The 11480-nt window shown below is 37.8% G+C and overlaps 2 protein-coding genes across 5 annotated transcripts; both read right to left on the reverse strand.

Annotated features, from left to right (window-relative positions):
- Positions 1-996: 996 nt before the first annotated feature.
- Positions 997-2081, reverse strand: LOC126400748 (interferon alpha-inducible protein 27-like protein 2A). The gene is made up of 4 exons (XM_050061674.1): positions 1953-2081; positions 1759-1788; positions 1413-1574; positions 997-1203 (listed from the first exon to the last, which is right to left on the reverse strand). The coding sequence occupies exons 1-4, from the start codon at positions 1960-1962 to the stop codon at positions 1115-1117; spliced, it is 291 nt and encodes a 96-aa protein (XP_049917631.1). The 5' UTR covers positions 1963-2081; the 3' UTR covers positions 997-1114.
- Positions 2082-3414: 1333 nt separating this feature from the next.
- LOC126400749 (interferon alpha-inducible protein 27-like protein 2A) lies at positions 3415-9353 on the reverse strand. 4 transcript variants are annotated; one of them, XR_007570997.1, is made up of 8 exons: positions 9229-9353; positions 8593-8701; positions 8399-8428; positions 7558-7719; positions 4450-7202; positions 4272-4295; positions 3968-4129; positions 3415-3651 (listed from the first exon to the last, which is right to left on the reverse strand). XR_007570997.1 is itself a non-coding variant. In XM_050061675.1 (5 exons), exons 2-5 carry the CDS (start codon positions 8603-8605, stop codon positions 3566-3568), a joined length of 291 nt encoding a protein of 96 aa, XP_049917632.1. In that variant the 5' UTR covers positions 8606-8701; positions 9229-9285; the 3' UTR covers positions 3415-3565. The 4 variants fall into 4 exon arrangements, 2 of the variants coding, with proteins under 2 accessions (XP_049917632.1, XP_049917633.1); XR_007570998.1 differs by having other exon boundaries at positions 8593-8637; positions 9229-9338; XM_050061675.1 differs by lacking the exons at positions 3968-4129; positions 4272-4295; positions 4450-7202 and having other exon boundaries at positions 9229-9285.
- Between the last annotated feature and the right edge of the window lie 2127 nt (positions 9354-11480).

Raw genomic sequence — 11480 nt, forward strand, 5'->3', positions numbered from 1 at the left:
ATCACCATGTGACGTTTCAGGTGCAAGGAAATGTGCCCGAAATGTCACATGTGGTGATACGATTAAAATTTCCAAAAGGAGCAGTTTCTGGTGTATGGACTTATTTAACATTTTATATTGTCCAAAACTTTGGTTAATGACCATAGAGTGCTCCAGAGATGACGCTTTTCTGTAGGCTGATGCGAAAGTTAGCACTGGTTCCCTCGTCAAAAAGCCTATGGGATTTTCCCACTGGATTTTGGATTATTGCCAAAAATAAACTCTGTGGCAAACAAACCTTTATGATGCTTACACATTTTGTTCAGCAGGATAACTTTCACAAATTAATACCACTTTCTTGATAACTGAAACCTAAATGCAATCACCAGAGGTAAAAAGCTAATGGTTAGCTATAAACGTCGCTACTGTAGTCTCATTTAACCTCTTGCTAGCAACCGCCTTTTGTAGACACATAAAAGATTCAAAATTCACGAGTGGGGTATTTAGTGACGTATTTCATTTCGTAGAACAAAACATGAAAGTCTCTCAAGCTTGTGTTAACCACAGACCTTATTCCAGGCATCTAACCAAAAAAACATTGACTTCAAAATGGGGGAACCGGGAGCACAAAAATTCTAACTCATTTCCAGGTTTTAGGACTCATTCCTGCGGCACTCTACAAGCCTGTTACCTTTAAGCAGGACTAATTAATATCAATATCATTACAACAATCGATTAAGTGACTTGTGTGTGTGAAGTAAAAGGTGTCGCTCATAGTTATGAACCAACAGCTGATTAACAACGAGGCTGCTCACAGCTGTATTAGCTTTATAGCATCTCTCAGCTCAGTGTTTTAGTTTTATGACCCCCAACTTAACTGTGGCCAGGAAAAGATGTTGCTTAAATTTTATAAAGTTAATTACCCTGTTGACACTATCATTCATTTACTCACTCAGTATCCTCTGGAGGACATTATGAGGGAATTGAGATATTTACAGATGACACGCTGAACCAGTATCTTTTACATGTTACCATTTATTGCACAAAACATTTCAGTTAGTAAATAACTGATGTCATTTGTGAAAATTTGGCAAAAGTAAAAGTATTGTAAACGCATCTTCTTTCTTCATAATCCTCAGATTAATACAGCCAACACTGTTCCTCCAACACCTGCTCCAGTGCTGGCCATGGCCACATTGGCAGCTGTTGACAGCCCAGCAGCACCTACAGCAAGATTACACAAGTTTTATAGGCACAGCAACAGAAGAGTCTTGTTCTCAAGCTGACAGACTGAATCAAACAGGCGCATAATTATACACAGTAGTGTCATTTCTACTTAAACACTGCATTGTAAACCCAAAATTACCATAAAGGTGCTACAGTTAAACCACAAGATTATAATTCATTTTTAAAAATCATGTAACGGCTTCTACCTGCCGCCTGCAAAACAGCCACCAGACTTCCTGCTGCCACTCCTCCTCCGTTAGCCACGGCAGCAGCTGACATCATACTGGCTGCATACGAGCCGGCTGCTATTCCAGCTGAGGTGAAGCCTATGGCTCCCAGAACAAGTGGTGCTGCAGCCACACCAGCGACTGCACATACAACACAGCAGAGGATGCTTTGTGAATGATAATGTGCTGTATGTTTGCTCACTTTAAAATGGATCATGTATGATGTCAGTTTAGCATGCACATTTCTGCTATGCATCAAAGTGTGGTTATATCAGTTGTACAAATAAACACAGGTGATACATAAAGGCTGTTCTTAAAGTCTCACCTGCTCCTCCTCCTAAAGCGATAAATGTTACTGAAACACAAGATGAAAACTGAAATCAGCATTTACAGTTCATCTGACTTAGTCAAAGACATTTGCTATGGTTACTATCATTTGTTTTTATTTTCATAACAAAGGCATACAGTCTTAAAGTATCAGCACTTTCAAAGAAATGTGAAAGGAACAGTGGTACTCACAAAGCCCCATTTCGTGGGTAGTGTAGTCTTGCTGTAGTGTGCAGGCTACTGATGAGCCCTGAGCTGGGCTGAGCTTTATATACTGTGTGAGGGTTAGGTATCATTTCTTGAGAAATGAAACTGTTAGAATCTGAACTGAGGAGGGCATCATAGAGTCTTTGTCTGCATTTAACTCTCCCAAAATGCAAAGTTCTAACATATCTGAGGTGGTAAGTCATGGCTATGTTTGGAACATAAGAGGAAGAACAAAAGACATGTACACTCACGAGCTGCTGAACCAGTTTAGCTCTGGTTGCTCCTTCAAACCTGCACTTTCATCTTTACCTCACTGATGAAGTTAATGCTTTGGCCCTTTTACTCAGATCAAAGTAATTACTGAGGTACAATAGTAAGTATTTATTCTCAAGAAATCATAATAGTGTTAATCCAGCATACGGGACCTGAGGATAAAATGTAGTCACTATTTATATTTATGTGTGCAATAAAAAGGGGGGATTTAACCCTTTGAAACCTGGAGTGACATCACTTTTCTTGTGCTGCTTTCCGAGCACATTGGTGCCATTTCTTTAAAAACATGGGAAAGAGGCAACGAGCAACTTGGTAAGAAATGTCCTACAAATTGCAAAATTGTTTATTAGAAAACCTTTTTTTTTAAACTAGGGAAAAAAGAAAAAAGTCAGAAAAAAATATATTTATAATTATTACAGATGTGTATTTAAGGTATAGAATTATTATAATATTGAAGCCCTTTTTCCAGGTCATTTCCATGTTTGTTTTTAAATCTTTTTTTGTTCTTCAACTAATTTTCTTGTTTTTAATTTTCTCTTTTTACCAGTTTCATGCAATTTATTTTTCTTCTTTTGTTGCTCATTGCCTTCTTCCCATGTTTTTGAAAGAAATCAAGCCAATTTGCTTGGGTTTCAAAGGGTTAACGAAATCTGCAGTTTGACACAAGGCATGTCTCATGGCCAAATCATTCAAGTTTCTGTCCTCTTATCTAAATTCAGAGCAATGTGAAAACACTTTGACGTAATACAAACTCTTATCAGTGGAGGGCAGTACTGTAACAGCAGCAAAGCTCCCCTGCTGTTGTAGATAACAGCTCATCTTCTGTTTACATAAAGTCAGAGACACTCAGTATCTTAACTATTTTCTGTTCAAGTTGTCAGTGGACATATCCATAGCCATCATAACAGACATGGCTGCAGTGGCCTGTTATTAATAACTGCATTTAAAAAAAAAAACAGATCAAACTATTGGATGGATTTACAGAAGTGAGCAGAGCTGAGGGAGAACAGTCTCTGCTGGGGCTTTTCTGCTGATGTCTGAGTTACTATTCTATCTGAGTGTGAATTGCTGCGTTAATTAACCTTTGCACACTCTCATTCATTACTCACTCAGTACTTTCTGGTATGAAACGAGGACTGGAGGCATTTACAAACGACACACTGAACTCAGTATCTTTCCCAGGTTACACACATTTATTGCACGAAACGTTTAACTCATCTGAAATTACAAAAGTTAAGTAAGTGAACATTTTAAATTTGCTGTTGCTTCCCTAATATGAGAGAAAGTAAAAAATATTGTAAATGCATCTTGTGCCTTCATGATTTTCAGTAGAAGTAGCTTGTGAGCCATCCCACTGCTGCTCCAGTGCCGGCCACAGCTGCAGTGGCAGCTCCTGACAGACCAGCTGCACCTACAGAGAGATTACACAGATGTTTTGTATCAAAGTCTGGAGCTACAGAGAAGCTGAGACAGCTGAAACAGTAGCATTATTATACACTGTAGTGTCATTATATTGTACCTAAACACTATTGTTAACTTAAAACCACTAAAATCTGTTATGACAATGTGAAGCTTGGATTCTGTGTTGTTGTTGCACCTTAAAAAGACATAATAGGGCACAAAACGCTCCGTGATTATCATTCAAACAATGCTCATCTCATCATTAAGATACAATCATTAAAACCAAAAGATAACAAATATTTTAAATATCAAGTAACTGTGTTTACCTGCTGCCTGCAGACCAGCCACCAGACCCCCTGCTGCCACTCCTCCTCCGTTAGCAACTGCAGCAAATGACATCATTTTTGCAGCAATGGAGCCTGCTGCTACTCCAGCTGCGGTGAAACCTGCGCCAGTCAGAACAAGAGGAGCCGCAACCACAGCAACTGCTGCACATGCACAACACAGCAAATGGGCTCATTTGTCAGGCCACTTTAAAATGGATCCTGCATGATTTCAGTTTAGCATCTAAGTGGCTTTTCTACATTTAAGTGTGTTCATATCAGTTATAAAGGTTGAACAAAGTTTTACCTCCCCCAATCACTGCAGCTGTGCCTGAAACACAAGATGAAAACTGAAATCAACACCGACTGAACCAGATGGACTACAAAAGACATTTTCTATGGCTACTGGCATTTTGTAAGAAAAGCATAAACTCGTAAAAAAGTATCAGCAGTTTCAAAGACAAGATAGAAACAGCAGTACTCACCAGGGTCCATGTCTATTTGTTTTGTTGAGTCACAAGCTGAGCTGAGCTTTATATGGGGCACTGTGTGGGTCGGGTTTCACTTCTTCAAAAATGAAACTTTTAAAATCTAAATGGAGGGCAGGGTCACAGAGTCCCTGTCTACATTCAGCCCAAATGAATTCAAGTAATAAACATTTTTAAGATGGTAATCATGTCTATGATTGGAACATAAGAGGAAAAACAAAACACATGAACACTTAAAGAGCTGCTGAACCAGTTTAGCTCCAGCTGCTCCTTCAAACCTGCATTCAGGACAAACTTTCATCTTTACCTCACTGAAGTTAATGTTTTGGCACTCGAGGTCACAGTGGCTTTTACTGGGATCAAAGTATTTTAGATAAGTACAATATTAATAATTAGGGCCCGAGCAGGTCACAGACCTGCGAGGTCCCTATTGTTTTTCTCCCAATTATTTATTTATTTTATTTTTTTTTCTTCTGCCCATATGATCACATTTTTCACTGCCTGAACATACCACAAAACTCACCAAACTTGGAATATAAGTCACACCTGGCGAAAAATGTTATAATCTATTGTCGTCCTGAATTTTCACCACTAGGTGGCGCTATTATTAAGGAAAGTGTGTTTTGGCTCATAACTCCCATATACTTTGTCGCACATTCAAAAACCTTATATCCACGCGTTCAGTGAATTGTGCTGAATTTTGTGGTATAGGCCACGCCCATTTCCGCCTACCTTTTTTTTTTTTTGCAAATTCGCAAAATGTCGCAAACCTACTTTTTCGAACTCCTCCCAGGCAATTTCACCAATTGGCATGAAACTTTGCACACAGCATCTGTGGACCCTCCCGACAAAAAGTTATTAAAAGAATTTCGATATTCCAAACAATACTCAAGTTATTAAATAGCAACTTCCTGCAGATTTCATTCTAAACAGGAAGTGCTGCATATCTCCACATTGGTGTATCCGAATGACATGAAACTGAGGTTACCACTTCCCCATGAGCCCCTGTGCAAAATTTCGGGTGATGACCACAAGGTGGCGCTCTTTAAATTGAAGTATTTTATATCTCAACATCAGTTGGGCGGATTAACATGAAACTTGGTATAATTATTGTCAGTGCCCTCCTGAGGATATCTGACGAAGGACTTACCGATCCGCCACTAGGTGGCGCTCTGGTGGCCGTCTAATTTAATATTTGGCACAGTGCCAACACCATAACACTCATGGAAATAAAATTGATAGGGGTGGTATAGACTGGCCCCTGTAACTCACACACCAAAAATGACCAGCAGGTGGCGCTATTTTCAATGCAAAAGCGTTTTTGGCTAATAACTCCCACATAATATGTCGCACATTGTTAAACCTTCTATTTACGTGTTCTCTGAATTCAGCTGAATTGTGTGGTGTAAGCCACGCCCACTTTCGCGGTAACTTTCCATTCGCTAAATCGCGACAAATGAAAAACGTACTTTTTCGAACTCCTCCTAGGCGATTTGACTGATTTGCACCAAACTTTGCATGAAGCATCTGTGGACCCTCCTGACAAAAAGTTATTAAAAGAATTTTGATCGTCCAAAAAACGCCCAAAATATAAAACAACAAATTCCTGCACATTGTTTTCAAAACAGACAGTCTTTCATATCTTGACCAAATACAGTCGGATTACCACAACACTTTTGCTAATTGTGTTCCATGGCCCGATGAGGGTTTGTGCAAAATTCGGTGCAAATCGGCCAATAGGTGGCGCTCTGGTGGCAGTCTAATTAGTGTGAATGGAAGTAAATTGGAAAATCTTCAAATCCTCTTCAAAACTCATCGACTTTCAACCTCTTCTTGTCCCTCATACTTTGAGCTAGAGACACCATGTCAACTTTCAAAGAGTCAGAAGACCTTGAACTGTTGGGCATGTATTCAGCTTCTACTTTTTGGAAAAATACATACATGGGTTGGGTGCCTACCTGTATACTGGAAATGTAAGAAAGAGATAACGTTTATTTTTTAATTTATTACAGCTGACAAGACATCTAGCTGCAAGCCCCCCGACGGCAGCATGCCCCGATGCGCGTGGACTGCGAGGGCCCGTTCATCGCTGCTTGCAGCTTTAATTGTATATTGTATTCACAACAACAAAAACAGAGAAGGCTGGAATATCTCAACAACTATTGGATGGATTTACATTAGTGAGCAGGGTGGGATGGGTGAAATATCATTTTACCAGCCCCTCTGATTTGTTGTAGTGAGTTAAGTGATGAGAAGGGGAGTCTATGAGTTTGGCGGATCTGTTGACAATGTGCTTTTATGCAAATATAAGTATCTAGGCTGCTGTATCAAATTGTTACAGATTTAGCGAGGATACTTTCAATGATGGCTGTATAAAACTAGAGGATTCAGTGTTTCACTTTGAATTCCAAAGTTGTCTAGGAAGAAGAGTCTCTGCTCAGCTTTTTGTTCATGTGGTTGCGTTAATATTCATTTACAGATCTATTTACAGACGACACACTGAACCAGTATTTTTTTTTTTTCAATTAACACATTTATTGCACAACAACTTTCAGTTGTCTGAAATCAAAAGTGCCATTTGGTAAATTATCAGATGTGATTTGCAGAAATCTTCATTTGGCAAAAGTAAAAATACTGGAAATGCATCTTGAGCCATCATGATTTTCAGCGGAAGAAGCTTGTGAGCCATCCCACTGCTGCTCCAGTGCCGGCCACAGCTGCAGTGGCAGCTCCTGACAGACCAGCTGCACCTACAGAGAGATTACACACATTTTATATCAAGGTATGGAGCTACAGAGAAGCTGAGAGTCTTCTTCTCAAGGTAAAAGAGTGAATGAAACAGGCATTACAGTGCATCATTCAACTGTACCTAAACACTATGTTGTTGAATACAACACTGCTTACCCATATAAGCTTTTTAATTTCTATTGTGACGATGCTACATTAATATTGTTTCAGTTACAGGTTTTCTAGACACTTGTACAGGGTTTTGTGTGATTGCACTTCAAAAATCTTCAACCAAAGATTATCATCTCACTATCAAGAATACGGTTTTAGAACCACAACATTAAAATTAATTTAAAAAGAATCAAGTATGACTCTTACCTGCCGCCTGCAGAGTAGCCACCAGACTTCCTGCTACCACTCCTCCTCCGTTAGCAACTGCAGCTGACGACATCATGCCGGCTGCATATGAGCCTGCTGCTATTCCTCCTGAGGTGAAACCTATGGCTCCCAGAACAACAGGAGCCCCGACCGTAGCAACCACTGCACATGGACAACAACGCAGCAGAGGAAACTTTGTTATTAATGATAGAGGGCTAATTTGTCAGGCCACTTTAAAATGGATCATGCACAGGGGCGTAAATATAGACAGTGCAGTCTGTGTGGTTGTGCTGGGGTGCGTGGGGTGGAGGGACCTGACTGCCACCTGGAAATACGGCAGTGTTCACAGAAGGACTCAGATTAAAACAAAAATGGTGCAGTTTTTATATATGACCTCAAAAAGGCAAACCCATTTTTTTTAATAGTATCAAGTTATAACAAACTGCATGCTTATTCTACATAAACTATTATTTAACTATAAAAAACTGTTAAGTTAAACTAATAATTTCCTATTTTCATTTGTAGTTTTGTCATATGCAGTTGTGTAACGATGATTGCTGGGTAATATGTATGTTGATGTCATCCAATATCAAGTCTGTTTACTCATGGCACGAGACAATATGATCTACAGTGGCTAGTTTCGGTGCAAAATCTCAAGACTGACAAGCTGGGCACATCTGCAAGCGGATAAAACATAAAAGCGGCAGTAAGACACTTTAACTGTCTTACGCCACTGATGATGCATAATATAAGTTGACCATGTAAATGGCTTTTCTTCATAAATTTAAAATCAGTTGAAAAGGTAAACACAGGTGACCATAAAAGCTGTACAAAGTCTTACCTGCACCTCCTACAATGGCGGCAGTTGTCCCTGAAACACAAGATGAAAACTGACGTCAACATGAACAGTTCATCCTGCTTAATCAAAGATATCTGTCTTGGTTACTGCCATTATTACATGTTTGTAAGAAAAGTACATTTAACACCACTTTGCAGGCAATGTATAAGCACTGTCAAAGTTACAGCAACGCTCACCTGCTGGACCCATGTCTTGTTATTGGTCTCAAGATCTCTTCTGACCTGTTGAAAAACGAAACTTTGTCCCAGTGTGAACAGAAGAGGGCGCCAAAACTGCAGGTGTGAACTGGACAAACAGGAAGTGAAACTCAATAGCACTGAATGGTGATATTGTAGCTCCAAAAATGTGCCCTGAACATACCGTAAGGTATGACACTGTAAGCTGAGAAAAAACAAATCTTTTGAAGATAACAGTGATGATTTATCCAAACCCTGTGGTGCGTTTAGGGCCTCTGATGTGTGTGCTCATCAAAAATGCGATTGAAAAAAAAAACTGCACAAACAAAAGGTTCCTCCACTGTCAGCATTTTTTCTGGCTTAAAAACATGACATGTTCTGATAGTATGCTACAATTAAGCGTAAGTGCGATACTCCTCTATAGTACAGCATTTCTTAAGACTACAACGTAACTGCTGAACAGGACTGAAATGACCGTTACTTACAATGGCATTCATGCCATCTCTTACATTAGCTAGCGTCTAAAATATCTTATTTTTAAATTCACCCACTTTCAATAACAATAGGAAACGATACGACGCCAAATACTGAGCCCTTATTATCAGTGCTGAACACAAAATAAGGTATAAAACCCACCTTTCTCTGGAGCTACCGTATGAAGCTTAGTCTGGGGTAGAGCGGAAGATAGAACAGAGTGGCGACACTCCCATAGGACTCCGTTGTAAAACATAGCGGACAGAACTTCCTCTTTTTCTTTTTTTTTTTCCCCCCAAACTTTATTGAACAATACAATAATTACAACATCAAGTAAGAATCTCCACTCAAATAATACAGGCAGTCCCTCATTTGCAATGAGACAATCCTTCTCACCATATCATTCACATTTCAACCACATGAAAATGATGCTTAAGGACACATTAACAAGTTTTGTTTTGTTTGTTTTTTTCTTTTTTAGACATTGACATTTCGATCAGTTAAAGCATTAAAAATTGTAACATATTGCAAAGTTTTTGTATTGGTCCATATTTTTCAGCTAAAAGTAATAGAGAGGAATAAAAGATTTTAAGTTCGTTCTTAAAACAAATTAGTGAAGGTCTTTGATTTCTCCATTTACATGCATGTATATGATATTTTCCCATAATCATGATAGTATTGATCATGTCAGATATTTCTTTAGCGATGTCATTCTTGTATATTAGGATTTGATTCATATCAAAAGGTGTGATATTCTCTATTGCAGTACTTAACCAATTATGCAGGTTCTGCCAAAATTGACTTGTGACTCTACATGAATAGAAGAGATGTTCAATAGTTTCAGGTTCTTCAAGACAGAAAACACAAGCTTCAACCTCAAATCCAAATCTTTTCTTAAGAGTTTCTGCTGTAGGGTAATAATTATTAATAATTTTATATTGTACTTCTTTTGCTTTTGGCGGAATTGGCCATTTTAAATATTTGAAGTATTTATTCGTGCTACATAAATCATTGTTTATTCTGATTTTTGCAGTTCTAGTATAATCATGAAAAGTTTTACATTTGAAAGCTTTCCCAATAAATTGATTGTTACATTTTCTATCACTAATATGCAATTGATTAATTTTTAATTCTGGCATGACCGCTTGTATTCTTGATTGAGAGAGTGTGTTTTGTATTAAATGTACCAGAGCAAGAGGTATTGCTTTGCATATTTTGCTGAATTCTCTATAAGAACATTGAACATCAAATTTTTCTTTAAAGGTATTAAAATGTAAGAAATTTCCATGGTCATCCATTAGATCTATAACAAAAATCACCTTTTTATCGAACCAATCCTGTTTGAATACAGTTTTCCTATTTATCGTAATTGTTCTGTTATTCCACAATGTGGAGCCATGTGGAGTAAAATTATGGGAAAATATCATCTTCCAATAGTACAATACTTGTTTATGAAATTCAGATAGCTTCACAGGCAGTTTCGTAGTTTCAAAATCACATTTTAACACAAAATCCAACCCTCCAATTTTCTTAAAAATACTTCTGGGGATGTGAAACCAAATTGATTCTGTCTGTGACATAAAGGCTTTTATCCAATTTGTTTTAAAGACTCCTACCATTGATTCAAAGTCCAGTGTTTTCAAACCTCCTTCTTTATAATCTTTGACCAGTTGTGATTTTTTAACATAATGCGTTTTGTTTCTCCATATAAAGTTGTATATTATAGAGTTTGCCTTTTTGATGTTTTTAGGAGTTACATACATCGAGTAACATGGATAAATCAATTTTGATATCCCCTCAGATTTGGATAATAGGTTTCGACCAAAAATGGATAAATCTCTCATTAGCCAGTGATTTAAGGTTTTTTACATATTTTCTATTTTTTCATTCATATTCTTTTCCTCCCTTTTTTTTACTCTCTTTTATTAATTTTATGCCTAGATATTTAACTTCAGATTTAACAGGGACGGACATTATTTGTGTATCTGTACAAGGATATAGTGGTAGTATTTCGCTTTTCTTTAGATTTATATTCAAGCCAGATGCTTTGGAAAAAAGAGAGATAATGTTCAATGCTTTACAGACTACTGATTTGTCCTTTAAGAAGAAAACCGTATTATCCGCGAATTGACTAATGCAAAATTCATAATCAAAGATATTAATCCCTTTAAATTCCTGGTTATTTACAATCAGATAAGCCAACATCTGTGTGCATAAAATGAAGAATTTTGGTGATATAGTACAGCCTTGTCTGATCCCACGAAAGATATTTATTCTAGGGGTCATTCCTGGATTAAGAGAAACATAACTGATTATTTCTTTATAAAACATTTCAATCACTTTACAAAACTTTTCACCAAATCCAAATTTTTTTAGTGTTTGAATCAGAAAGGAGTGTTCTACAGAATCAAAAG

Source organism: Epinephelus moara, chromosome 14 (genome assembly GCF_006386435.1).
Source record: "Epinephelus moara isolate mb chromosome 14, YSFRI_EMoa_1.0, whole genome shotgun sequence".
Taxonomy (NCBI): Eukaryota; Metazoa; Chordata; class Actinopteri; order Perciformes; family Serranidae; genus Epinephelus; species Epinephelus moara.

What these genes read in the sequence shown, in the direction of transcription:
- LOC126400748 (XM_050061674.1), bottom strand. An exon ending in CGCTTTAGGAGGAGGAGCAG is followed by an intron (nt 1,575 to 1,758) that starts GTGAGACTTTAA and finishes TTGTATGTGCAG; the next exon opens with TCGCTGGTGTGGCTGCAGCA. An exon ending in GGCTGTTTTGCAGGCGGCAG is followed by an intron (nt 1,204 to 1,412) that starts GTAGAAGCCGTT and finishes ATCTTGCTGTAG; the next exon opens with GTGCTGCTGGGCTGTCAACA.
- LOC126400749 (XM_050061675.1), bottom strand. An exon ending in CGCCATTGTAGGAGGTGCAG is followed by an intron (nt 7,720 to 8,398) that starts GTAAGACTTTGT and finishes GTCCATGTGCAG; the next exon opens with TGGTTGCTACGGTCGGGGCT. An exon ending in GGCTACTCTGCAGGCGGCAG is followed by an intron (nt 3,652 to 7,557) that starts GTAAGAGTCATA and finishes ATCTCTCTGTAG; the next exon opens with GTGCAGCTGGTCTGTCAGGA.